This window comes from Mus caroli, chromosome 10 (assembly GCF_900094665.2).
Source record: "Mus caroli chromosome 10, CAROLI_EIJ_v1.1, whole genome shotgun sequence".
NCBI classification, from domain to species: Eukaryota; Metazoa; Chordata; class Mammalia; order Rodentia; family Muridae; genus Mus; species Mus caroli.
This window is the reverse complement of record NC_034579.1, coordinates 15,082,503-15,110,413: the sequence shown is the minus strand read 5'-3', so window position 1 is coordinate 15,110,413 and position 27,911 is coordinate 15,082,503. Positions and strand designations below refer to the sequence as shown.

Genomic DNA, 27,911 nt, shown 5'->3' with positions numbered 1-27,911 from the left:
TTCCCATAACCGCGATTTCCACATGGATGTGACGTGGAAGGCAGCTTCCGAAATGCCCAGGTGACTCACGCGGGGACACCCCGGGGCGGGACCTAGGAGTTTCTCCGGGCGGGGCGGGGACGGCCTAGAGCGCCCTCTGCCGGTCGGCGGCGCGGCACGCGGGTCACGTGACCGGAGGAATTTCCCTCGGAAATCCCCTGTGGTTGGCGAGCATACAACTGAAAGGCAAAAAAAGGGAACTGCCCAGTCTGTAGCCTTCGGAGCCGGAGGCGGAGCGGTGAGCCAGGCCGCCGAAAGACGTGCTCACCCCCTCAGCCAGCGAGCCCGATCGGGCGTCCATGGGGCTCCGCCTCGGCCCGACCCCCACTACGACCCGGACCACGACCCCAGGCTGCGGCGCGCGCCAGTGACGGCCGGCTGGCCACTTGCGCTCTGCGAGGGCTCCGCGCGGCCCCAAGAGGTGAGCGATGCTCCTCCGGCTGCGGGGTGCACGGCTGGCAGAATGCGGGGGTCCTCGGCCAGTGGGGTGCACTGCCAGCCAGATTCGGGGTGCACGGCCAGCTTTGCAGGGATCCTGGAGTTGGGGTATTGTTGGCCAGAGTTGAGGTCCCGGTGCCAGGTGTTTCTAGGTTGACAGCCCGAAGTTTCTTCAGCCGACTAGTTAGCTAGCTATTCCTTTTCGATCCTGCAGGGTGACAGGAGCTGCAGCTGGCTGATGAATAGTCAGTCACCTCTCGGGTTCCTAGGTCCTGTGGTCGTGGGTGACACCCCCCACCCCCCACACACACACACCATGGAAATCAAGTGCAGCGTGTTCATAGGCACGTAGACCTTGCAGAACCGCGTTGGGCTTTCTTCCCATATTGTGCACAACTGGCTCAACAGGGGATGGGTTTCTCAGAGGCCACCAAATCCATCTTGGAGATTTCGGTCAGCTAACCTTTCAGTGATCGTTGGGAGGAGGGTTGCGGGGCGGGAGGTGGAGGGGAGGGGCGTGCTTTGAGATTGCCACTGGGTCTCTAGTTGCCAGGGTTTAAGAAGAGTATGCATGCAGAAATGATTGATTCTCTGGCCTGCTTGTTGGGGACTCCACTTTAGGTGGTATGTAAGACTCTGCTGCAGCCCCGACTCCACACTGAGATAGTGTGTTGTCAGTCCGGGTCCGTTGTCCCACATCCTGCCACCTGGCCTCTCAGGAAAGCTGAGGTATTAAGAACTCTTTTTGGAGCATGCTTTGTTTTCTCCTGGTCTCTGGTCTTTCTTTGGAAAGCTAGTCTGGTCAAGTGGGGGCACCGTTTGGAGAACTGATCACAGTTAGTTAGCCTTCCATACACTGATGTCCCAGATTATTGAGCAACTGATCAGGTCTCCATTCTTATTGTCAGAGATGCTACTTGGATCTTTTGCAGTTCTTTGTATGGTTTTGTTTTGTTTTGCTTTGCTTTGCTGGAGGGGGTACTTCCCAACAGTTGCCCGAGGTATCTGTTGATAAATAATACATAAGTTTCCACATTGCAGACCAAAAAAAAAAAAAAAAAAAAAAAAAAAAGTCTGTTTAGAGTGGAAAAATAAAACTGGGGGAAAGACTTTGATGAGTAAGTTCTATAGAATCTTATTGATCCTGTGACAAAAATTGGGAAATTTATCTGTAAGGCAGTGAGGTAACAAATATATTTTTAAAAGTTAAGGGTAATGTTGTAATTTTTTTTACCCATAAAACATTACAATAATATGTCAGGAAAATTTATTCTCTAAATGTGGGGAAATCCAAGAACTGGAAACTTGGGCAGAGGTTTAAGCTCTGTTTTAAACAGGCAGTGCAAGTGAGAGTCTATGAATGGGGTAATAGTGGGCTAGCAGACATTGACATTTGCATGTTTTATATATGGTTTAGAGCCCCCACCACATTTATTTTAGATCTATGCTAAAAGTTCTTGAAGTCCAGGAGAGTGAAATAAAATAGTCATGAAAATAGAACAAGGTGCAACTCACGGATCTAAAACCTCTTGTGTGTTTCTGAAAACAGCAAATGCTGTGCCTCAGGGTTGCTGTCAGGAAACTAACAGAGGATTGAGATAGGAAATAGGAAGGTTTGGCTTCCAGGAAAAGCTACGTCCTATGTTTGCTGGACCTGAGATGGGTCTTACCTTCATTGCCTTAGCTGCAGTGGTTGTGTCATTCCTATCAAGGCTGGGAGTGAGGTCATACATTTTTCACTATAGCATCAAGCACAAGGGTGGGCCTTAAATAGGTGGTCTGGCATTGCTGGTTGCATGAATTCATTTATTTACGGATGGATGGAGTAATGACATTGTGAGAGAGACCACTGCTACATGACCAAGGAAATTCATGTGTGGTAGTTTTGTCTCATTCTATGTTCCTGCCTAATTCTAGTTGCAAGGAAAAAACTGTCATCAGACACAGAGAATAACTCCCGGCTTCAGCATTCCAATGTAAATTCCCAATAGCAGCCTCTCCCTTTCAAGCAGGGAACAAGAGAATGTATACTACTGTGTCAGGCTTAAGAGAACCCAGACCCACTGAAGAGTGTCTTCTCTAATCTCTAGATTTCTTCTCCCTCTTGCATAGTATTAACACCATTTTTACCTGGTGAGTTCGCCTTGGAGGATAGCAAGGTGCCCAAATGGCATTAAGTTTTACTGAGAACCTTCCTAGGTGCTCTAAATCATTGCTGTCTTCTAGGAAATTAGGATGTGTAGCCAAGTGCTCTGTGAGGGTCCATGGAACAGTGAAGCAGAACTGACTCAGCATTGACCCACACGGGAAAGATGTCCATATGCATCATCAGTCCACATTCTTGCATAACTGGCTTGGGTGGCCATATGGCCACTCTTCGTCCTGAGTGGTACCCCACTCAAATGCTTCCTATTTGCTTCCTAATTTCATTTCTTCCACCTTTGATTGTGTTTGATCTTTTAGGGTAAAGGAAGGGGGAGGGGTGCCTCTGAGCATTGGGACCTGGAAGGACAGCAATAAATGTCGGTCTACTTGAGTTGAAATCACAGGGCTCTCTGATGTCTGTTATTTTTTTCTGAGAGGTGTGATATACCTTATTATCAGTCTGTCCATTTGTCTCATGTTATGAAGTTCAGTGGCAAGGTTCTGAAATACAGCTGCCATTTATTTGTTTTTAAAATTGCAAAGCACCTAAGGTTTATTTTATTGTTGGTTATAAAACAAGTTGGTGTTGACTCTTTACAAATATCCTAAGCTCTCTGAACCAAGTATTTATACATTTCTTTGGGGCCAATAAGAAAGAGGAAGTACCAAGCAGCAGCTAGATGCCACATGGGATTTCCAAAAACTATTTGCTGCCTTTGTAGCATCAAGAAGGGGATGTTCGAATGACCTGGATCTAGATGTGAGTCAAAAGCGAGGATTGAATGGTGGTGGTCTTCAATGACAGTCTAGACTCTGGACTCTGCTGAGTGACATCAGAGAGATGTGAGGTTGGCTTTGTGGAGCAGTACCTGTCGCTGAGAGAGAGACAAACTTGGATCACTGACAAACGTTACTGAAAACTTGGGTTATTCCCCTCCTCCTCAGTACCCACGCTCCGCCTTCCTTCTCTTGTTTAGACTAATCTTTAAAAGTGATGTAACTTAAAACAGTCCAGTGTGAGTTAATCTTCAGGGCCAGCTAGTATCCTGGGAGTAGAGGTGACTAAGATCTTTTACCTACAGATTAGAGTAATGACAAGATCAAATACTGGGGTTTCCTGCCGGCAGGTATATGGGAGCAGTGTTAAAGGCAGCCTAACGGAATGGGCTTTACCCCTTCCTCTTCAGGCCTTGTCGAGGACCATGGCTGAACAACTTCTTCCTCAGGCTTTGTATTTGAGCAATATGCGGAAAGCTGTGAAGATACGAGAGAGAACCCCAGAAGACATTTTCAAACCTACCAATGGGATCACCTATCACTTTAAAACCATGCACCGATACACGCTGGAGATGTTCAGAACATGTCAGTTTTGCCCACAGTTCCGAGAGATCATCCACAAAGCACTTATTGACAGAAGTGTCCAGGCTTCCCTGGAAAGCCAGAAGAAGCTCAACTGGTGTCGTGAAGTCAGGAAGCTCGTGGCTCTGAAAACCAATGGTAAGGCTTGCTCTTTTCCTCCAGTACCCTCGTATTAACCAGAGAGATTGCTCTTGGTGATGCTTTTTAAATGGCATTAGACAGGTGCCTATGGAAACTCTCTTAAGGAATGAATGACAGTTGTAAATGTGTCTGATGAGTCTGCTATTGTATTGAGGCAGGATTTCATTGTGTAGTCCAGGCTGTTTTTGAACTTGTGATCTTTCTGCTCCCATCATTGGGTGCTGGGTCAGCAGGTATGCACCGCTGCAGCCAGCTGTTGGAAATTTGATTTTAAGGTGTTTTCTAAGTACGTTTGTGTTAGGGTACAGAGGGCACGAAGGCTTGTAGGATGCATTTCTAAACCCTATGCCCCAGTTGGGGGATTAATCTTCCTAATGCCTACGTTGGTTGAATCATCTATAACTTGCCCTTCACTGGCCAGAATGGAAAGGATTTAAAAGGTTTTAAGTTCAGAAGGAAAGTAGCATACTGAAAAGCAGAATCACAGTTGTTTGCCACTGTCATTAGGAAAATGCTCTTCCTGGGTGGATGGAATTTTCTAGATTAAAAACAAGTGATGTTAAGGACAGGCGATGCTTTTGTTTCTGCCTCCCTTACCTAGGTTCTGTTGCCTCAGCAAATGAGACACAGCTTTTCTGCACTGTTCTTGGCAAATCAAGTCAAGTGAAGTAGAGAAGCAGATGATTATGTTGTCATTAAGAGGTACCTACACCTGTTGTCTCAAACAGCCAGATTCTGCCTTCTTTACAGAAAGAACTTTACCACTGGTGACTATTTCCTATTTCAATTTTTTAAAGCCATGTCCTGTGAGTAAGGATATTGGCAGAAACATCCAATGGTATTGTCTCATGCAGTTACAGAATTCTGCCTTCACAATGTTGACATTTATTATTATAAGAAAGGAGAGCACGTGCGATCAATGGAATACTTACCGTGTAGGTACGAGCACAGTGACATATTCTTGTATCAGTGACTGCATTCTGTGGAGCAAAAAAAATACATTCAAGAGTAGAAAATTCTGTTGGCAGTGATGGTGCTGGGAACGTTAGCTTAATAACTTAATTGGTACATTAACTTCGACTGCTCTTGACTTGAGTAACTTAGTGATGGGTGGATGTGGGGTTTTGTTTGTTTTGATTCCGGGGACTCTTATATATCTCGCTACATCCCCCCTATATTTATGAAGCTTAGACTCTTAGAGTAGAGAAAAAGCTGGAGACAGTGACTCTGCATTGTTCTTGGCATTAAGTCAAGTGATGCCTAGAAGTAGATAATCATATTAACTTGTCATCAAGGGGCTTATAGACCTGACAGTTTGTGGGTTTTACCACGTCCCATTTTGTTACAAAAGGAGAGATGGAGCTGAGAGAATTAGAAATGGGGTAGAGAGAAGAAAAGCTTTATTTTATTTGCCACTCATAGAATTAGCAGATATTATATAGTATTTCCTTAACAGAGGAAATACTAATTTCCTGTAGAAAGAAAATGCAATGTAAATGCTAAACATTTCCTTTGCCTTTGAATCAGCAAGGATTCACACTACAAAACCAAAGGTATTTTGGTAACAATGTGTTGGGCCAAGGAATCCTAATTTCTCCACTTTGAAGAAAAGTTATGAAAAAGAAAGAAAGTATTTTTTAAGGGGGAGGGGTGGGGGGAAACAAGTGGCTTTCTTCCCACTTGATTATTATTAGCATCTTTTTTTTTCCTTTTAAAAACCCCTCCCCTCCAGGAGGCTTTCTTCAAAGGCAGGTCTGTTTGGGGAGGGGGTGATTCACAAGTCTGCATTTGAGGATCTGAGACTGTGGGGAACGAGGAAGGGAGTAGGTGGCATAAAATTGAAACTTCATGAAAATTCCAGCGTCTATTGGCCGCGGCAATTTCACTTGTATAGTGAGTAGCCCGTTCCAGCTCAGCCTGACCACACCCACTTGGAAAGTCCAGGGTGCAGTTCACAGTTTAAATGTCTACACACCAGAACAAAACGTACAACAACTGTTGCTCAATTGCTAGTCAAATATCTTCGCACTGGGGAATTCCACATGTTACTTAGGGAATTTTATACTGGTGCATCTCAATAAAGAACTGAAAGTAAGCCCAAGAAGAAGAAGAGAAAAAAAAATAGCCTTATCTTTGCTCTAGATTTTGCAAAGGGGAAATTTCAACAGAATGTAGCCCTTGCCACACATCGGCCTAGACACTAGGCTCTAGTGATCTTTTCTGTTCATTAGTTTGGGAAACTGTTTGAAGCATGCACGATGAAGGAGCAGTGGCCCTGAATGTGGTTTTGACATGTTGTTTACTATATTTAGAATTTGATGGAATTTCAAATAATTTTATTGCCTTACTGACTGAATAAATACACACACACACACACACACTTTAAACGTTTTAAAAATTAAAATTATGTAATACTTTCCAAACGAGAATGAAGAACATACTAGTTTTATACTAAATGATTTCCCCAAATGTTTACTCTTTGAGGCATGAAAAGGAATGCAGTCTGGGACTAGATGTACCTCACTGGTAGAGAGCCCTGGCCTGAGATTCCTCAGAATGCACTGGAGGCTGGGGCAGGGCCTGCATTATTTGGTACTGTCATTCCTACTTTCTAAGCTAGGAGAGGAAAATCCCAGGTCCCCACAGCTAAAGTGGAATGGGCAAGTCATGTACCACTGAGTCATAGCCAGACCAGCCCTATCAAGTAGGCCGAGCCACAGTGGTTTCCTGGTGTATATACTGCCTTGGACGGAAAACCTTCCGTAGAACTAGAGAATAGTGGTATCAAGGCCTTAGCCAGCAAACCGAAGATTACCAGGAAGAGAGGACTGTAGTGTTCATAAGCTGGTGCCCTCATCCCACGAAGTAGACCAGAAAAGACTTTCAGAGATGTTCCCATATCATACAGACCAGTTAGGTGCAGAGCCATGCTTCAGTGGAGGCTGGCTGGCACCTCCCACGGCTGGCACCAGGCAGTACACAGAAGAAGGAAAAGCTTCCTGATAGGATGTTATCAGCGGGTTAAAAATCAACCTTACAGTCCCCAGCAATGGTCTTAGTGTCTCCTGACAACCTTGGAAGGGCATTTGCTTTGGGCTGCTTAACCTTGCTCCTCACAGCTCCTTCTGTCCTCAGGTGATGGAAACTGCCTCATGCATGCAGCTTGTCAGTACATGTGGGGTGTTCAGGATACTGACCTGGTCCTGAGGAAGGCCCTCTGCAGCACCCTTAAGGAGACAGACACTCGGAACTTTAAATTCCGCTGGCAGCTGGAATCCCTGAAATCTCAGGAATTTGTGGAAACAGGACTTTGCTACGACACTCGGGTATGTTTTGCTTTTGTGGGACAGTCCTATCTGTGGTGGACAAAGGCTACTCTCGGCCAGTCCCTGTTCCCTGAGGAACATATGACTTACTAAGTCATATGAGTCGACTTAAGCATTGCCCACTCAGTGGAAAACACCAAGAACCTTCTGTGGGTTTAACCCAGGCTTTAACCACTCTCTGAGCTAAATCTGGACAGTAGATTCCTGACCAGATTTCTTTGTCTTCCAACCTTCTCTTGAGAACTTCCCAGAGTTTCCTGGCTTAGCTGAGCCAACCAATACTGGGGAGAATGTACCTCATAATCTTCAGCCACAAGCTGGGAATGGTTCTGAAACAATGGAAGCAGAGCTTCAGGGTTGTGGATGTTCTGTTTGTTTTTGAGCTAGGGTATCATGTAGCTCAGGCTGGCTTTGAACTTGCTATGTAGCAGAAAATTATCTTTCTGCCTCTACCACCACAGCGCTGGGATTGCAGGCATGCATCGCCGTGTGATTTTAGGTAGGGGATCAAACCCAAGAGCATGCCTGTTAGGCAAGCACTCTTCCAACTGAGCTAGCCTCAGCACCCCCAGTGGGGGGGTTTATGAAAGCAAATGCTGTCTGTATCTCCCATCCGTTCTGAGCTTGCCCAGCAGTGGAGAAAAGTAAAGGAACCAAACCAAAATTGGGGTGGAGAATGAACATTTGGATGAGTCTTTCGATGAAGAAGCGTGGATGGAGTTTCTACAGCAGACAGATGCCGAGTGAGCGGCCTCTGAGTGACTTGTTAATCCATTCCTCCTATGTTCTCTCCCCTTAGAACTGGAATGACGAATGGGACAACTTGGTCAAAATGGCATCAGCAGACACACCTGCAGCCCGAAGTGGACTTCAGTACAATTCCCTGGAAGAAATCCACATATTTGTCCTCAGCAACATCCTCAGAAGACCCGTCATTGTCATTTCAGGTGAGGTGCCTCAGAGAGTTTCTAGGTTCCCCAGGTGGGTTTCAGCTCTGAGGAGAAACTGAGTCCCCCTGCAGCTGTCAGCCTTCAGTGGAGGGAGCACCACAAAAATCACCTGGGGTCTCATCTTGTTGTCTCTTTCCATCAACAGACAAAATGCTAAGAAGTTTGGAATCCGGTTCCAATTTTGCTCCTTTGAAAGTGGGTGGGATTTATCTGCCTCTTCACTGGCCTGCCCAGGAGTGTTACAGATATCCCATCGTCCTAGGCTATGACAGCCAGCACTTTGTACCCCTGGTGACCCTGAAGGACAGTGGACCTGGTAAGAAAACATCAGTTCCTATTCATGACCCTGATGGATCTTGGAGTTCCGGGCCTTGCTTTTTTGTTCTCAGTTGACATTGTTTTGTTTAAGTTCATTATCTTGTCATCAGTCATGGAGGATTAAATGTCCCTTCTATGAGGTGCTTGGAATCAATGTCATTTTAGGTTTCAGAGTCTTGACCATATCAGCATCCCTAATCAGAAATCTAAATGCTCCCAAGTCAAGTCAGATTTGAGATTTGGATTTGAGATTTTCAGATTAGAGTCAAATGTGTCTGGCACAGTACTGCAATCGCAGGGAACACACTATCCCCTTATCTTCTTTGGTGTGACTTAGGAAGTGCATTCAACATCGTAGACATAGGTTGGACAGTCATGTGTGCATACTCCCACCCCTGTTACGACATGACCCAATTAAGGTGCACAGAGCCTCAGTACCATGTTTGGCACAGAGCGGGTAGATGTTTAGCTGTTATTATAATACCTTAGTGTAGAGTGAGCCCTATGCTAGGGCACTAGGCAGCATTGTTTCATTCCACTCTCATGGTGTCCTTCTGAGATGTTGACAGGAGTTGTCTTATTTTATTGATGAGGCCATGGAAACTCAGAAGGGTTAAATGACATGCCTAGCTTGACATTGACAAAGTCGAGATTCTAACTCAGGTCACACTGGGAGGCATGAGAATTTAACCACTTCAAATCTACTGTCTCTTTGCTGTGGTTACAGAATCAGCTTAGGAGACCATCAACAGATGGATGGACGAAGATGCATCCATGATACATATACACAATGGAGTTTTATTCATCCATAAGGAAAAAGAGAATTTTGTCATTTGCAGAAAAAAAAGATAGAGCAGGAGATAATTATATTAAACAAATAATACAGACTCAGAAAAACAACATATTTTTGTCTCATATATGGAATCTAGATTTTTTTTTAAAGTGTAAAAGGCATGATGAAATTAAAAGGCAGACGATGTTGAAAGATGGGGGTGGGAGGCAGCAGGATGCTTTCCTACTCTTTACATGCCTTTTGTATCTTTAAGTTAGAATCATTATATGACCGTACCTGCTCCATCATTTAGCAGGATAACGTTTTACTCACACATTCTTCTTTTTTTTTTCCCCGCTTCAGAACTTCGAGCTGTTCCACTTGTTAACAGAGAGCGGGGTAGGTTTGAAGACTTAAAAGTTCACTTCTTGACAGATCCTGAGAACGAGATGAAGGAAAAGCTTCTAAAGGAGTACTTGATAGTGATGGAGATCCCTGTGCAAGGCTGGGACCACGGCACGACTCACCTGATCAATGCTGCAAAGTAAGCAGGCTCCTTTGATTTGTCTTCCTGACTGGAGGACCTCTCATGGTGACAGGAAGTGCCTCTCACGAGCGCACTGGATGTGTCCTGTCATAAGCCTGCATTTTCGTGCTTGGTTATGAAGTTATTGCCACGACTGCACTGTGGAAATGGGTTCTAGGAGCTAGTGATAAAAGGTCTTGTGTTATTTGGGGTCACTCATTTTCCTCTTTGTTCTCTAGATTGGATGAAGCTAACTTACCCAAAGAAATAAATTTGGTAGATGATTACTTTGAGCTTGTTCAGCACGAATACAAGAAATGGCAGGAGAACAGCGATCAGGCCAGGAGAGTGGCACATGCGCAGAATCCTTTGGAGCCTTCCACACCCCAGCTATCACTCATGGATATAAAATGTGAGACACCCAACTGTCCTTTCTTCATGTCCGTGAACACTCAGCCTTTATGCCACGAATGCTCAGAGAGGTGCCAAAAGAATCAGAGCAAACTCCCAAAGCTGAACTCGAAGCTGGGCCCTGAAGGACTCCCAGGCGTGGGACTTGGCTCCTCAAACTGGAGCCCTGAGGAAACCGCTGGAGGACCTCATTCGGCCCCACCCACAGCACCCAGCCTTTTTCTCTTCAGTGAAACCACTGCAATGAAGTGCAGGAGTCCTGGGTGCCCTTTTACATTGAATGTGCAGCATAATGGATTCTGTGAGCGTTGCCACAACGCCCGGCAGATTAATGCCAGCCACACCGCAGACCCTGGAAAGTGCCAAGCCTGTCTTCAGGATGTCACCCGGACCTTTAATGGCATCTGCAGTACCTGTTTCAAAAGGACTACAGCAGAGCCCAGCTCCAGCCTCACTTCCAGTATCCCTGCCTCCTGTCACCAACGCTCCAAGTCTGACCCCTCACAACTCATCCAAAGTCTCGCCCCACACTCTTGCCACCGGACTGGAAATGTCTCTCCTTCTGGCTGCCTCTCCCAGGCTGCACGGACTCCAGGAGATAGAGCAGGGACAAGCAAGTGCAGGAAAGCTGGCTGCATGTATTTTGGGACTCCAGAAAACAAGGGCTTTTGCACTCTATGTTTCATCGAATACAGAGAAAATAAACGTGAGTGAAATCAGAGATCGCCTCTTGCTGTCTAGAAAGGGCCTGCAACATCAGGAAAGTAGCCTATCTCAGCAATCAGAGCAATTGCATCTCACTGCACCTTTCTGTCTGCTTTTGTACCTGAAAGCAGTAGGCAGCAACTCTAGTTACCATGGGCTCTAAATTTAAAGTGTCCTAGAGATAAAATTCATACTAGCCCGAAATAAACCCATTATGTAGCCCAGGGAGGCCTCAGAGTCCTGGCAATCTGTATGCTTCTGCCCCAAGTGCTGGGATTTTTAGGCATGTCCTGCCACACCAAACTGTAGGCTGGTTTTAATAAGGCTATTAAGTATCTGCCATCCATGTAGAGTTTAGACTTCAGCAACGTTGGCAAGATGGTCTAAAGAGGGCTAGCAAGGAACAGGAACTATCTACAGACATCAGAAAAACGTTTGTGGCTTAGGGATCTCTCACTGAAAGGCTGATAAATAGTTAATGCCTGCTATTTGGTCTTTGACTGATCGGTGATCTGTGTTCAAAGTTAAAAATCAGTAGCGCCAAAGTTACTGATGTAAGTTTGGTCTCAAGTACCTATTTAAGGCTGTGCTCATCTGTGCTGGGACCCATTTCTTCTCTAACCTCTGTGTCTGTGTGTGCACCGTAACCCAGATGGGATACTGAATAGCATCCCCTCTTTTGTAGAGTCTGTTACTGCCTCTGGGAAAGCTGGTTCCCCAGCCCCCAGGTTCCAGAACAATGTGCCGTGCCTGGGCAGGGAGTGCGGCACACTCGGAAGCACCATGTTTGAAGGGTACTGTCAGAAGTGTTTCATCGAAGCTCAGAACCAGAGATTCCATGAAGCAAGAAGAACAGAAGAACAACTGGTGAGACATTTGGTGGAGATTGACCCCTCTAGGGTCCAGGTCCCTCATCTATGACAGACAGGCTGTCTCCCTATGAAAAAGGGCCCCTTAAAAAAAATCTGCTGAAAGAGAGCCTGGAAAAACCAACCACATTTTATTGACTCCTGAGGTGGATACATTGCATGACCTAAGTACATTTAGAATTTATTCTGAAAAGCTAATACAGTCAGCCATAGACTGAAACCCTCTGTAAGCATCCCAAAAACCAGGGTGATCGGGGACATGTTAGAATTAAAGGAGAAGCAGACTTCTCAGTCTTTTAATCCTGAACATCGAGGGTGCTTCCATTTACTGGCAAGTCAGGGGGAAAAACAAACAAACAAACAAACAAACAAACAATCACATTCCCTCAGACAGAACCAGGTGGTCCGCTCCTGCTAGGATTGGGGGAAGCTTTGGGTCTTCAGTTACACACATACTTCTCTCCCTCAGGCAGATCAAACCCTCTATAGATTCCACCCTGTTAATCTGAAATCCCTCTGGTCTCCTGACACCTTTCTCTCTCTGTGTTTTTCCCATTCAGAGATCAAGCCAGCATAGAGACTTGCCTCGAACTACACAGGGAGTCTCAAGGCAGAAATGTGCCCGGGCCTCCTGCAAGAACATCCTGGCCTGTCGCAGTGAGGAACTCTGTATGGAGTGCCAGCACCTAAGCCAACGAGTAGGTTCTGTGGCCCACCGGGGTGAGCCCACTCCTGAAGAGCCCCCTAAACAGCGCTGCCGGGCCCCTGCTTGTGATCACTTTGGCAATGCCAAGTGTAACGGTTACTGCAATGAGTGCTACCAGTTCAAGCAGATGTATGGCTAAGTGGGAACACATTGACAGGTCCAGCAAGAAGGAGCCTCAAACTGCCATTCAGAGTGGTACTGTGGTCCAGACCCCTGAGTGCCACAGGAAGGGTGGGCCCTGGGACAGTGGCTTCAAGTGTCTTTGAGCAAAGTAAGCAAGATAAGCTCTTCCTTCGTCACGGCCATGACCATCAGGTTAGTAACCGAGACTTTGCCCTGGTGGGCTGAGAGTAGGCCTGGTTACCGGCAGTGCATGATGTCAGGGTCAGCCTGAAGCTGTTGCTGCTCGTCTACCAGGAGGATGTGGAGATCTTTAGACACGGAATGCGTGCTAGGACTGGCAGCAGTTCCTGAGCTTGGCTGCCAGGCAACAGGAAGAAAGGCGTATGAGGAGGTAGGATGGAGACTGGAACCATCCTACTGCCGCCAGCCGGAAGCTTTTCTCAGAGAGCCAAAGCTGAATTCTCAGAGCACCAAGGCCCTCCACAAGATGCTAGAGGAAGCTCAGGGAAAAACAGGACGCAGGTGGAGCACATCTGTGGTCAGTGGGCTTCCCTATCTGCCGACTTGGCTCCCGAGGTTCTGCGGGAAAGCAGAGTTGAGCACAGATCCCGCGGCTGCTGAAAAGACACATGTTCACATGGAGACAAACCAAGCTGCTCTCGACTGTATGCACCTTCTAGACAGCAGAACGTCTGGTGGGAAGACATGCCAGTGTTGGCCATTGTCTCCCATTCCAAAGAGAATAACTTTGAACTGAGGGTGTGTATCAGAGTGTGTACATATGTAATATACCCTTATATTATGTATGAGGGATTTAACATATTGAAATGGTTTCCTAGTGGTAGTAGGAAGACTGAATAAGAACAACCTGTTTTCTGGTTGTTGTCAGCTTGCCCCTGTCTATACAGCTTGTTATGTGAATTCAACAAGCTGCCTTCTTAACGGGAGCCCTCATTCTGGTTTATTTATTATGAACTTCCAAGTTATTTAAATGAAGATTTCCTTCTGCAGTATTCTCTTGAGATAACATATTTGCTTTCCACCATGTCCTGGGGGCCTGCTAGTCCCTGGCCACAGAGTGTGGTGGGATGGCTGTCTTCTCTCTCCTTGTTACCTCCCTAGGAAAGAAGGGGTTGCTTCATGGATAAGCCTGTAGAATCGGATGCTTCCTATGACTCCCTGGCTGCGCAAGAAGAAATTGTCTGTCTTCCATATATGCTTCTAAGTATCCTACCTCTTTGAAGAAAAGATAGGGATGGAGTGAAGTGACAGTGGGAAGGGACACAACTACATGGCCTTTCATGACCCTGGCCTACTGTGTAAATGCTGTGCCCTTGGGTACTGGATAGGAACACTGAGAAAGCAAAGCCAATAGCCGTGAGGACGAGGAAGTTTCTGCCACTGCTTACAGCTTTTCTGTGTGCTTTGGACTTGCTTTAGGAGGGAGATGCAGCTTTGCAGAGATAAAGGCTGACATCTGGGGTCTAGCCTAGCACCTGAAGATACTTGTGATGTCTAACTCTGCATAGCCTTTTCTCTTCATATCTGTGGCCTATCTTTTCCCCTGACATATGTCTTTGTCCTTCTTTCCCAAAGATGTCAAATACAATGCAGCATTTTCATCTTGTTCTTTCAAAGTTAATAGTCTATTATTTTATGTTTATTGATTTTCATTGTTAATGTGAAACAGTTATTTATACTTATAGAAAGTTTGTGAAATTTGCACAGTTGTCTTTCAAAGGATAGGGTCTATCTTTTTTGGACTTCAGATTGTTTTAAAGAACTGTAACTTCACAAAAGTCAATATTAAAAAAATAAATTATTTAAGAACAAATTCTGATGTTTTCTGTTAATGAGTGTTGGAAGAAGATAGGCTCAGGTGTGAAGAATTTGATGTATATTGAGCCATGGGTGAACCTCTTACCCATGGGAAGAATGATATCATCTGAAAAATAATCAGGGTTGGAGAGATGGCTCAGTCCATAGCTGCATGCTGCTCAAGCATTAGGCTCTGAGTTTAATCTGCATTGCCTGTATACAAGCTAGATGTGGTGACACATTCGTGCACACTAAGAACATGCACACACACACGAAATAATCAGTGCATGAGAGTAAGGCTATGTACTCCAGTGCTTCAGACCCTCTGGGTCCCTTTGTCTGTGTGGAAAGGGTCTCTAGTCACAGGTGGGCAAAGAGTTGGCGAATGATAGACAGACCAACATGCAAGATTGTGTAGAATCTGAATGTAATTTGTCAAATTGAGCATCAAACTTTTTATACAGAAGAAAATAGGGAAGTTAGGTGACACATCGGCAAGGTACAAATGAGGTTACAGGATGCTTAATGACTCTTACACAAAACAGAGGAATGTAAACACAAAGACTGGCAGGAACTGGGCAATAAAACAACTGAGACAAAGTCAGCCCTATCTAAGGTCAGCTATAGTCTTAGAAGCCAGGTGTGAGGTGTTTACACTCCTAGGGCAAGGGCTTTCACACCCAAGTCATGGTTCTAATTAGGGAGTTCTGCTCTAGCTAACCATCTCATGAATAATGCAATACTCTAAAACCACAGCCCAATCTACTTCCTAAACCATTGTAAATTCCTGTATATGGGAGTGACTTGGCTTTTATTCTAAGTGATAGTGTAATACCAGAAGCAATCCTGAATGTCACTGAATAGGCAACATTCTTACTGAATTCCAAGCCCATGGTCAGCTCAAGAACTTTCTAGGACGTTGGAACACTGACGAAGGCTTAGCTATGTCAGAATTCAATCTTAAAAGGCACTTGGGATAGCATTGGAAATGTAAATGAAGAAAATACCTAATTTAAAAAAAGTAAAAATATATATATATAATAATAATACTAAAAGAGAGCATGTGGATCCATACACCAGACTAACTCGGGAATAGGGTATGAGTATATGGGTTAATGAGGACACCAAAGCTCCAGGAGGTGAGTTTCTGTGAAACTCTTTGCCTCGTGAGTGCTTCCAGGCCTCTCAGCCTGTCAAGCAGACTTCACTGGAGTGTGCATAGCACTCCAGCAGTCCTTGGGTTTAATATCAATGACACAGAAGCCAGGGGTATGTGGGAAAGTCTCTCTCCCCCTCTACCTCTCCAAGGGCCATTCAAGCTATCTGGCAACTCCTGCTGGGGCACTTAGGAGGTAGAGAACTGAAACAAGAGAGAGTGACAGAAAGAAATCAGCAGGGAGAAAGACTGTTGTGAAACTCTCGTGTCAGGCAGGAAGAGTTAGACTGGATGTGATAACCACCAGAGTTGGAGAGTTACCAAGTCACCCAGTGGCGAAAAAAACTAACATTTTCCTCTGCTTACCTCTTACAGCACAGCATTCTGTGATTGTCCAAAAATGTCGGACTGTCTCCCCACCAGGTAACAAGAGCATAATTCTGCAGTATCTTCCTCTAGCTCAGTAATGACAGCATCTAAAGACAGCATCAGATTACTGATGTGCAGAGCCCAGGCCCCCGAACTACATGCCAATCTCAAGCCCCAGGTGGTTTTCACCCATTTTTATAACTGACCAGCAGAAATAACGGTCCATAGACTCTCCTCAGATTTGACTAAATTTATTCAGTGATCATAGATATCAGGGAAGCATATGTGTTCTTTTATTGTAAAGAATATTGCAGTGGGTGCAGATGAATGGCCACATCTAGCTCAGTACCTAGTGGAGGGCTTTCAGGCACTTCCGTGCATCTAGCTTTAGGGAAGCATTTTGAACCCTGTCCTCTGGATTTTTATGGACATTTCACTGCATATGCATGATGAAAGCAAGGACAATCATGAAGACCTATGATAGAGCAACAAGAATCTGACCTAATATTAACAGATGTTGTGGAAAGTGCCTCTGTATTCATTACAGTCTTTACTTCAGATCAGCATTCTTCGCTTGCAGGCATGGAGCAGGATATCGTTTAAGAGGGGAATACGGTGCTTCACACTGATTTTCAACTTGATAGGATCTAGAATTATTTAGGAGGCAAATCTCTCATCATGTCTATGAGGGAGGGATTTCTAGGTTGGGTTAACTAAAAGGTGGGTGGAGCATCCATGGACTAAGGTCCTGAACTGAATAAAAAGGAGAAAATGAGAAGCTAAGCACCAGCGTTCATCTCCTTTGCTTTCTAACTGCAGATTGTGACCAGCTGCCTCATGTTCCCACCACCGTGACTTCCCTGCCATGTAGACTGTAGTCCCCCAGACTGTAAGCCAAAAGAAACTCTTCAGTCCTTAAGTTGCTGGTTGGTGGATATTTGGTCACAGTAATGTATGTAATTTTAAAGACGTCTCTCCCACCTTTGCCTGTGACTGCTGCTCATGCTCTGGCCCTTCCTAGCTAAGCTCTGAGATCGGCTGTCTGCTGCCTGCCCCACTTGTGGCTTCTCTTTTGTTCCTCCAGGCTTAGCTTCACTAAACCACCATCATCGGCCTGACCCAGTGGTCAATTGCTGGGCACAGAATCTCATGCCCTAAACTTATCAGCTAGCCTGTATCACCCAGCCTCTGCTGACCTCCTTGGCTATCCACCGGTGGCAAAGGCTGCTGGTTCTAGCTTCCCCTAGATCTTACATGATAGCTGTGTGCTTCTTGTTCCAAAGCCCCTTCTCTTTCCCTGAGTCTCCTTTTCCTCCTGGGACCTAGAAGTTATACCTGTCCCTTCCATCTATTTGGCTCCCAGTCTCCTTTATTGACCAAATCAAGAACCAATTCAGTATCAGCACCTTCCCTGCACAATAATGAGAAAAGTACCTATTAGCAAACAAGGTAAGTCAGATAATTTCTTTATGGACAACTCCAAGACACAAAGTTGGGGTAAGATTGTAGTATATATTTTGATTTGCCTTGAAGACATTTTTTCATTTCTTTAGCCTATTTAGGGAGGAACCATGGAGTGTGGCCTCTACTCCCACCCTCTCCAAATGTATCATCCATGGGAAACTGAGCCAGGACCACTGCCTGAGCTCCTAAAGTAATCCTGACCATTGCCCAGATTTTAGAACCAAGACTTTGAGAAAATTATCCTAAAAATACTTTTAGCTTATGAGAAATTATAAAATAAAAGTTCAATGAACTGCCATCTAGCAACATTTTGTTAAACTAGTTTCTTATACTTCAAACTATTGGATGGACTGCTTGAAGGCAGACCCCAGTTATACAACATCACACCCACAGGCATTTTGGTGTCCATCTCAGATTCATAAAATGTGCTCCTATATAACCACCTTTCCATCTCTAGCTTAATCACTTTACAGTTCCTTGTGATACAATCCGTAGGAGGTTTGGGTATAATGGGTTGGGTTTTGTTTTGTTTTGTTTGTTTGTTTGTTTGTTTTTGAGAAATGTATTCTGAGAACTGTGTCACAGATTGGTCTCATCATTGTGTAACTGTCAGAGTGTTCACACAGAAACAAAAGTGACTGTCACATTACTATGTGACATAATTTTATGGTACCACCATCCTGGGTCATTAATCAAGATATTCCATTATGAGATGTATTGCTAGATTTTAATTTTCAAATTATCCACTATACAAAATAAAGTCTTGTACTTCTGATTATTTTTCCTAATGCTTTTTTATTCTCTAATATTCCGTTTTACTTTTACATACTATCAATTTGTTAGAACTAGCGAGATGCTTGAGGTTTGCGTTTGCTCTGACTTTGTTTTGGGTTATGTTTTTGAGACAGGGTCTTGCTTATGTAGCACTAGAAAATTGTTATAACAAAGTTGGCCTTGAACTCATGGCTGTTTTCCTGACCCTGTCTTCCAAGTGCTATGATTATAGTATGTGCCACCAGGCCAAGCCTGTGACAGTTATTCTACAGAATACCCCTCATTCTGGATCTGGACACTTGATTCCTTGTGGCACAGTTAATTTGAGCCTTCTCTTCTATACTTGCTATTTGTGGCTCAGTGATGGTAGTTGGTATCCTGTTGCAACCCATCCTATCTGTACAGTGTGACTATTTACCCAGGAGATCATAAACTCTCAAAGGACCCTCTCCTCCATTCTTTCTCCTATCTCTCACCCAGCATGATAATTTACAATTCTTCAGTCAGCATGATGAACATTAGCATCTGACCATAACTCACAGGATTTCTAAAAGTAGGAAGTGACATACTTAACCTCTGACTCAGAGGATGGCATCCAGACAGGGGAACAGAGGGGGTTTAGAAGGGTACCAAGGACTTGGTTAGAGAAGGGCTTCCATCTGAAGTGGGTGAACCTCTGGGGTGTGGGTCACAATTTCATATTATAGGTAAATTTATTTTTATTTTAAAGTGGGGACCCCTGACCTTATCAAATCTGTAAAGAAAATATTTCCCCAAAAGGCATCAGCCCCAAAACTTGGGTAGAAAGAGGTATTGTTTCTTTAGTTCCCAGAAGTTCACTCCTACTGAGGCTGAATGCCATCTTTACATGACACAGGGTAACATGCTGCCCAAATGGGGCTCACAATATTCAATGTCTGACTTTTTCCATGCTTGAGGGGGTACAACCCTCTCCTGGCCACTTCTATATTTCCCTCTGCTCCCACATTCAACACTTGTGGAACGGATCTCAAACCCATCCCTGACCTCTGTCCTGGACTTTAGCCTGAGCTTGAGTGTTTTTCTGTCTTCTTACTTTCATTTTCCTCTTTTTCAGCCCTCCCTTACTTACTATAACTTTACCTGCTCATAGTTTCCTTAAGCTAAGATTACATGCTGGACTCACACATAGGCCTAAAGCTCAGGGGTATACACACTAAGTGGTGTGAGAAGAAAAATGGGACTACTTTGCACTTACATTTTGATCTTAAATGCGTGAAATAAATTATATTGGGTTTGTGATTGATATGCAAGCTGGCAGTGCTACTCTCTGTTCCTCAGCATCAACAGTGGGTCACTGTCATGTGAGCAGTCACTGTCATGTGAGTAACTGTGAGTGGCTCTACTCAGGCAAGCCACTCTGTGTTCATTCACTCGGGTGCAGAGTTTCACCTAAAAGCCCCGTTGTTGCACACATGCTTAAAGTTGGAAACCAGATTTGTTTTTCCTGGTCTTGGGGATTGGGCCTTCCATATGTTAGGCCAATGTTTTACTACCTGGAAACCAGTTTTTTCTTTTTTCAGTTTCCTTAAATATTAACCAAGCAGAGGCTGAGGAGACGGCTTGACAGTTGAGAGTCCTTGCAAACTCAGTTTTAGTTCCCAGCACCCATATTGGTGACTCTAGACTGCCTGAAGTTCAGCTCCAGGGCCCTATTCTGGCCTCCAGTGACACTTGAAAACACACACGCACGCGCACACACACACACACACACACACACACACACACACACACACACCATACTTTTATGATTAATTTTACTATCAACTTGCTACAAATTAGAATCACCTCAGTGAGAATCTTCAACTGAAGAATTATCCTGATTGATTGCCTTAATTGATGTTGGATGGTCCCCCCTCCCAACCCCCACTTGGGTAGCACCTGGGAGCAATCCAGGTAAAAGGGTGTGGCAGAAGGAAGATGTCTGGCCTTTGGCCCCCTTGGCCTTCCATCTTAATTTACCCTGTTGTTGATGCTGTTCATGCCTTCACTGATATCAGAACCAGTATCTCCAGACTTCCAGCCTAGACTAAGGACTAAGGGCCCTCCAGGAACTTTCCAGATTTTCAATCAATTATCATCAAATGTAAAAGTATTTAAAACTTGGCATGCCATGGTTTTCATTCTAACAAATGCTAAAGATTTCCCAAATTACTAACTTTAACTCACGAGTTTAGTTAATAATGAGAAGAGAATAGCTTTAATATATAAATCTCTCAGGTGTGCCCTGCCGCTGTATCCACCAAACTTTACTTGCTTCCATGAGAACTAGTGATTCCAAACCCTGGGTGCATGTTAGATTCACTGGATTGAAAGGAAAATATCTGAAGTCTACAAGTGCCATCCCAAGCCAAGGATGAGAATGCCCATGTTGGCACTGTGCAAAGTCCTCTGAACTTGGCATGGTGGCATACACATCCATAACTGCACTACACAAGAGAATGAGGTAGGAAGTTATGAGTTCCAGGCAAGTCTGTGTGTGTATGAGGCAGGGGGTTCTCTAGAGAACCGAATCAATGGGATGAACATATATGATGTGTGTGTATGTGTCTGTGTGTGTCTGTGTGACTGTGTGTGGGTCTGTGAGGCTTTGTGTGTGTTTATGTGTGTATGTGTATGTGTGTGGCTGTGTGTTTGTGCATGTGTATACACAACTTATCCTGTCAGTAAAGGGAAACCCACTCACACGCCACTGGTGTTTACGTGGAGATCAGTGGGCAACCTTGTACTTTTATCTTTTTCCATCATGTGAATTCTGGTGATTACACTCTAGCCATCAGGCTTGGTGACAATGGTCTTCACTTGATAAGCCATTTCACCAACACTGTTACTTTTTTATACTAAGAAGTACAATTGGCTATTGTCAGCTTATGCAGGAATCAGGAAGGAGCACGTGTGTGTCTTAAGAGAGTGCAGCAAACACAAGCAGAGTTTCTTGATGCTAAGACACTTGAGAGAGGGTAGAATTTAGGCAATGGAGTTTTTGCCCAGCACAGACAGAGTCCAGGGTTCAACCCTCACCACCATATGAACTGGGTCTGGCGGTGCTTGCCTGTAATCTCAACACTTTGGGGATGAAGGCAGGTGATGAGAAATTCAAGATCACCCTGAGCTCAAGGACAGCCTGGGATGGCTAAAATGTTGTCTCAAAAGCAAATAAGTAAATAACCCTCAAAACAAAGCAAAGAATTTTTTTTTGTTCTGAGGTAACAAAGAAATTAAAATAAAACTCTTTCATTGCCCACCCCATCGACTGCTGCTTCAGAACAGCTCTCCTCTCTCTGGGTGTTTTAAATATTTTCCACTGATTCATTGAAATTTTGCTCAGGTTTGCGGGAGACGGATCTTACTAGAGGGCTTGCCCCTCAAAAACCTTCAGGTCTTGGATGTTCCACACCTCCTCGTTCCAACCAGTCAATGACGGTGAAACTAATTAGCATGTAGTTGAATATTAGTTTCACAAATATATACAACATTGCTCTGTAAACTCCAGTTTTATAATTTTTTCCAGTAGAGTGAGTCAGAACACAAGAAATACTAACACTTCACATTTCTCATGACCGTCTTTTGAAAATAAACTTCAATCAGTTTGAACTTTAGATTTTCTTACACATAAGGACAGAGCACTCAAATATAACCTGGCTAGCTGGAGGCTGGAGGTGAGGTGAACCTTCCTTGAAGATCTGAAGATGTCAGTAAGCTTAATATTTTCAAAATCAGTACTCTGAAGTGACAAGAAGTCTTCATTGGCTAGTTACTAGTTGTTTATGGTATTTTCTGTCTCATGCTTGCAGTTTGATGTTTATGTAGTCAATATGAAGAAGTGTTTCAATCAGGAGGCTGATGTTATTTGAGTCTAAGACATCCATCTTTCCTATAACCAAAACAGGCTGGGAGATAAAACTGCTGCTGGTAGACACTAATACCTAATAATAGTCTTTAACAAATAGATATTTAAAATGGTTGGTCATTTTTACAATGGCAACGACAAAAACTAAAATGCCAGGACATGTTTCTGAGAGGGAAGAGGAATTTCTTGACACAAAGAATTCTGACTCCACAAGATCTGCACCACTGACACAAGCTATATAAGCTGCACGGGCCCCTTGAAGGAACATAAACATATGTTGGGCCTATTCAACTTGAAGATTAGAAATCTTTCATCTACATAACTTTGCTTCCCTTTTGTTCTCTAAGTAGGATTTAATATTTGGTTTATTTGCTTGTTTTTGTTTCTTTGAGACAGGATTTTTCTATGTAGCCCTGGCTGGGCTAGAACTTACTATGTAGAGACTGGCCTTGAATTCAGCATTCCTCTCTCCTCAGACTCTGAAGTGATGGGATTATATGTATTCACCACCATTAGAATTTTCTGCTTTTAAGAAAAAGACAATGTAAGGCCACATAATTGAATAAATATACTACGTACATTAAAATAGTCTGTCAGAACCTGTGCCAGTAGATATGAGAATGATACAATAAGCACACCATCTAGGCCTTCAGAGAAACAGAAAATTATGTGATAAAATGTTATTTAATAAAAATGAAATAGTCATAATAATATCTTAACTCCTGAAAAGGTCTGTTTAATGTGGAATGTCTAAATTGTCATCTCTTCTGGCACACCAAGTCCTTCAGTCATGTGATCACTCATCTGAACCATCTCGAGGTCTCATGGCTACTCCTTTACATACAGCCCCGACTCTTTTAAATTAACCTCTACAACATACCCAGCGGGATCTTCTTAAAATATTCATTTAATCATATTTTTCCTCAGGACTATGGAATGCTCTCAACTTGGAGGTTTCTAGGGACAAGGACTCAAGTGAAATTTATGTCCCTAAACTTGGAGTAGAATGTCACCACCCACAGGACTTGTTTTCAGTCAATCTCCAAGCAAGCCCAAACCTACAAGACCCTTGGTGGCATGAGTGCTGGGCTTTCCACTACTGAGGGCTCTCAATGTCCATTCTGGCTTCTATGTAGTATGCAGGACTGCCGAGAGCACCCTCCCAGAGCCTGGCATGCCACTCCCACAGCCTGTGATAGCTAAGACCTAGGACTTGACCTAAAAGCTCTCAGTCTGGGAAACACACTATCGAGTTGGATTTAGCTGGTTTCTCCAGGTATGTTTATTCGGTGAAGAACATAATTCTATCATTTTGATTTGAAGTGTTCATCACAAATGTGAACTTTTTTTCAAGTAGGAACATTGCATTTTTGCTGTTAACTGAATGTCTGAGACCATTTGAAGATAAGTGCTGTCTGAGACCTAGTTCTGAGCTCATATGGCAATTTCCAGCATTAATCCAGACAAGCAGTCCAATGCTCTCAGTGGAGGCTGGAAGAGAGAAAACACAGTTTGGTGAGCACAAAGACACTGGAGCCTTCTTCAGGCACTATGTATGGCCTTGCATAGCATATCAGCTCACGAGAGAGTCTACCAGAGGTTTGGTATGACCCGTATATTTCAATGTTTGGTCACACCAGCTGTGTGGGGACTAACATGAAGGAACAACAGAGGTGACAGGTGTCTGAAATATAACAGGAAGTGAAAACATATTAATATTAACATGTCAAATTTTTAAACATTAACCTTATTCGCCAGAAATATTGTAAAAATTTTACCTAAAGGGATTTTTTAAAAAATGTTTTGCATCTTAATTTAGTTTCATTTAGTTTAGTTTTTTATAAGACAAGGTTTCATTACATAGCCCAAAGTGACTTCAAATTTGTGATCCTTCTGCTTCATTCTCCACAGTACTAGGATTATAACCATCACTCTTGACTCCTAAACTGAATTTAATGTGGATTGATTTCTAACAAATCAGCTATACAAACTCCTGTTTTGAGGCAAGTTTGTTTTATAGAATACTAATGAAGCAGTGAAGGAGTGGTAAAGTGGTATACATGTGATCACACTCGTCTGCTCGCTCCTGTGAGAGATAAAGGGAAACTAATTGACAGGGCTGGCAATTCAGCCCAGCTAGTTCAAGTGATTTCTGCCAAGCTTTATGACCTGAGTTCAGTCCCCAGGACCCACATGATGGGGGTGGGAAGGACAGACGTCCTACAAGTTGTCTTCTGACCTCTACACGTATTGCATGCGTTCTGTGGGACAGAGAGAGAGAGAGAGAGAGAGAGAGAGAGAGAGAGAGAGAGATACACAGGTAATAAAATAATTAAATCAAAAACATCTTTTAAAAAGTAGCTGGGACATGTTACAGAGATTGACCAGAAGTCCCAGAAGGCAGTATGCCAAAACATATATGGTAATATCTTCTCTTTGGTAATAATGTAAATGTAATTTCTCCCCTTCCCCTTTATAATATGAGTATTTTTGTTTGTTTTTGTTTTGTGGTGGTATTGTTTATTTTTTTCTGTGTAACAAACACTGGCTGTCTTGACTACTGCGTAGACCAAAATAACCTCAAACTCAAGAGATCTGCCTACCCCTGCCTCTAAAGTGCTGGGATTAAAGGTGTGTGTCATCACTCCAGGCCATAATATGGGTATTTTAACAATGGGTATTATACTTTTATAATCACTAAAAAAGGGACTATAGGTCTATACTTAATTTCTAAGGTCTATCCATGACTTTAAGTATTTGTACTTCCCAAAAAGAAAGAAGCAACCCCACTGTTCATTCTATGAATTCCGTGTCCTTGCCTTTAAAGTCAACATCAGGCAAGGGGCCAGGAGAATACTCCAGAGATACAGCCCTTGGACAGCACCATGAACCTCTGCGTTTGTTTCACCAACAGAAGAAAACAAATAGATTTGTTTTAGACTATTTAGTCAAACAAGTAAAGTTTTATCGTGTTTAAATTGGACAAGAACAGAACGAGACAGGAAAAAACATGGACCTAATTCCCCATTACATTGGTACATGGCTAAGAAACTACTAGAAAAGCCAATCTAGCTCTGTATGGAAATATACTACCCCAAGAACAAGCTGGATTCGTCCTAGGACAACGTAAGCCAGTCATAAAGTTGCAGCACAGGGAAAGAGAGATTTCCAGTGGAACAGAATAGAGAGGTGAACGACTTGGTTATAAAATGGTATCTCCCTCGTTCTGGCTAGCGTTTCTTAGTCATCACTAAGACTATTATTTCACATATTCCATATACACATTAAAACTTGTCGTATGATGGGGTAACATAGCTGAGCTGCAGGGAAAGGACAAGATATTTTAGTAGAGCTGGGAATAACAATTATAAATAAAACTGAGTTGGATATCTGGCTTATAACATGCTAAAAACAGTTCTAGACAAAGTAAGGAAATCATATATCAAAACCAAATTTTAAACATTAAAAGAAAACTTGAGGGTGAAAAAGGCTCTTTTAAATGAGACCAAACAGGAGACACTGAAAGAGTAATATATTTGATAAATAATACTCCCAAGCCCGAAGGCCAGACTTCATGTTTTCAATGAGAGAACCCTTGTGACCAGCACACACGTCCAGAAAAGGCATTGGTCGTAAATAACAAAGACGTGAAGACTAAATCTATTTTTAAATGCAGTATTAAATCTGAAGAATTTCTTGGCCATCTGTCCCAGTTCTTAAGCATGCTGTATGAAGAGATAAGTGTCCCAATGTTAAACCTTGCAAGTGGTTTTTCTGGAGTAAGTATCAACATTAAGAAAGGGTCAAAACCAATTTTCTTTATCAAGAATGGGACTATGTCATAATTGGGCAGCAGAGCATTTTGTGTGAAATGTGTTTAATGAGTAGGATTGTATGGATTTGTGACTTCAAAATACAATGCCTGAGCTACCAAGCCACCTTAGCAGGTAATGGATCTTGCCACAACTTGGCAACTGAGTTTGATCCTTGGAACCTACACAATGAAAGACTCTAGCAAGCTGTTAGGAGTGACAAGTAACTTCCCTTTGCTGTATTCTGAACACAAAGGATGGCAGCTGTCCAAAATTTCAACTTGGATTCCTTATTACCCTGAGGACACACAATTTGGGAGAATCTTCTAGAATGCTCTATCTTTTGCTGGAGAATAATAGTGATATTCATGTAGATTGGACTTCGGGAACTCTCTTTCTTCTAGACAATGGTAGCTGCTTCACAGTCATATTGTTGATACATAAGTCACCCTCACTGGGTGAAGGAGTCTATTGAGGTTTTAACAAGGGTGTTGGTTTTACTCTGGTGACTTGAAAGAGTTCATAGTGCCTGTAAGTGTGAACTTCACACATTGAGTGTCCCCTAACACACAGACATCATCCTGACAGTGTTGGTCGGTAACCTCGAACAAACCTTCTTAAAGGTGGTGTTCCTACTCCTGGTGTGCAGATCCTCTCTGGACACTTGGGCATCTTAGGTACATTGTTCCCAGAAACCAGATAAGAAGACTGGAAACGGAATGTATTATTAGAGTCTTAGCTCAGAGAGGTGGAGCATGTGTAGAAGGTAGAAGTAGCAACCTAGAGTCTGAGGATTAATGGAGGGTACCTCCCAGGGTTCTTGGGTAACTCAGATACCCTAGGAGGCCTGTGGAAAACCTCTTCCTGGTATTCTAATGCCCAAAGGACCCCACAGCATTCTGCTATCTCTAGGCTCAATCACAGGTATGTGTCATCCCGCCCAGAGAAGGCAACTACACTGATACTATTGCATCACCTTGGCAGCAGTCATGCATGGATAAGTAGATATGCTGGAAGGAGAGAGGAAGGAGTCTATTTACTGATGGAGTGTCACTTAACACATTTTTCCTTTAGTTTGTAATGAAATCAATCACAGGTGGTGGTAATGACTACAACACACCCTTGTGTGGATTTGATTTCTAAGTTTCTAGACTCTGGTGCCCAATTGCTTTATTCTTTCTTCCCTTTTTTTGAAAATTTTTCTTCAATTAGGCTAAAATAAACTTTTGACTGAAGGTGGGTGAAGGAGACATAAATTATGGTAGTAACTTTTGTTCCAGTGTTAATTTTCAAAAACTCCAGATGTCTAATACTGAAAGCTAGTCCAGCACACACAGAGTTAAAGGGCTGCCTGCCTACCCCTCCTCCAGCTGAGGTTGAATCACACTGGGAGGGAAAGTCTGGCTCAGCCAGCCGGTGTTTCTCTTCAGTGATTTCTTTCTCTGCTGCTAAAGGGAACCCGGAGGAAGGGGTGGTAAGGTGAGTGGGCAGCCAGGAAATATGATATTTTTTTCTTGGTTCCTTGTGATTGGAGGAAATTCTGTCTTCTCCTTTTGATTCAAAAGATTTTTAGCAAAGTAACCTTTTCATTGTTCTATATAGCAGTATGACTTTTACTAGTGGAAGTTACCCTTTTGGGGTGTCAAACCAGTTCACTTTGATATAACTTGATCAAATGAAACTATGCAAGATGGTAGGCTACTTGCTGCCCTGACCTCTGGAGGAGCAGGGCTCTGTCTGTCTTCTTCAGTAATTCCTGGCTTTCAGCTGTGTTGGCTCAAAGGAGCCCTTGAATCTCCCC

At 43.5% G+C, this 27,911-nt stretch overlaps 1 protein-coding gene and 1 long non-coding RNA gene across 3 annotated transcripts; one reads left to right on the top strand and one right to left on the bottom strand.

The window, feature by feature from the left end:
• The first annotated feature begins 208 nt into the window (after positions 1-208).
• Tnfaip3 (TNF alpha induced protein 3) lies at positions 209-14,662 on the top strand. Of its 2 annotated transcripts, XM_021174103.1 has the most exons (9): positions 209-460; positions 3,810-4,119; positions 7,258-7,448; positions 8,248-8,395; positions 8,544-8,714; positions 9,852-10,032; positions 10,254-11,131; positions 11,816-11,997; positions 12,560-14,662. In XM_021174103.1, exons 2-9 carry the CDS (start codon positions 3,825-3,827, stop codon positions 12,842-12,844), a joined length of 2,331 nt encoding a protein of 776 aa, XP_021029762.1. In that variant the 5' UTR covers positions 209-460; positions 3,810-3,824; the 3' UTR covers positions 12,845-14,662. The 2 variants fall into 2 exon arrangements, with proteins under 2 accessions (XP_021029762.1, XP_021029761.1); XM_021174102.2 differs by lacking the exon at positions 209-460 and having other exon boundaries at positions 3,488-4,119.
• LOC115032164 lies at positions 3,411-7,398 on the bottom strand. Its single transcript, XR_003837820.1, has 3 exons — positions 7,320-7,398; positions 5,055-5,102; positions 3,411-3,497 (listed from the first exon to the last, which is right to left on the bottom strand). It is a non-coding gene; the product is annotated as an uncharacterized LOC115032164 (long non-coding RNA).
• Positions 14,663-27,911: the final 13,249 nt, after the last annotated feature.

Coding starts and splice junctions, on each gene's coding strand:
- Tnfaip3 (XM_021174102.2), top strand. CDS start 3,714: ATGACAAGATCAAATACTGGGGTTTCCTGCCGGCAGGTATATGGGAGC. Junction 8,715..9,851: donor CCTGAAGGACAGTGGACCTG/GTAAGAAAACAT, acceptor TCCCCGCTTCAG/AACTTCGAGCTGTTCCACTT. Junction 10,033..10,253: donor CACCTGATCAATGCTGCAAA/GTAAGCAGGCTC, acceptor TTTGTTCTCTAG/ATTGGATGAAGCTAACTTAC.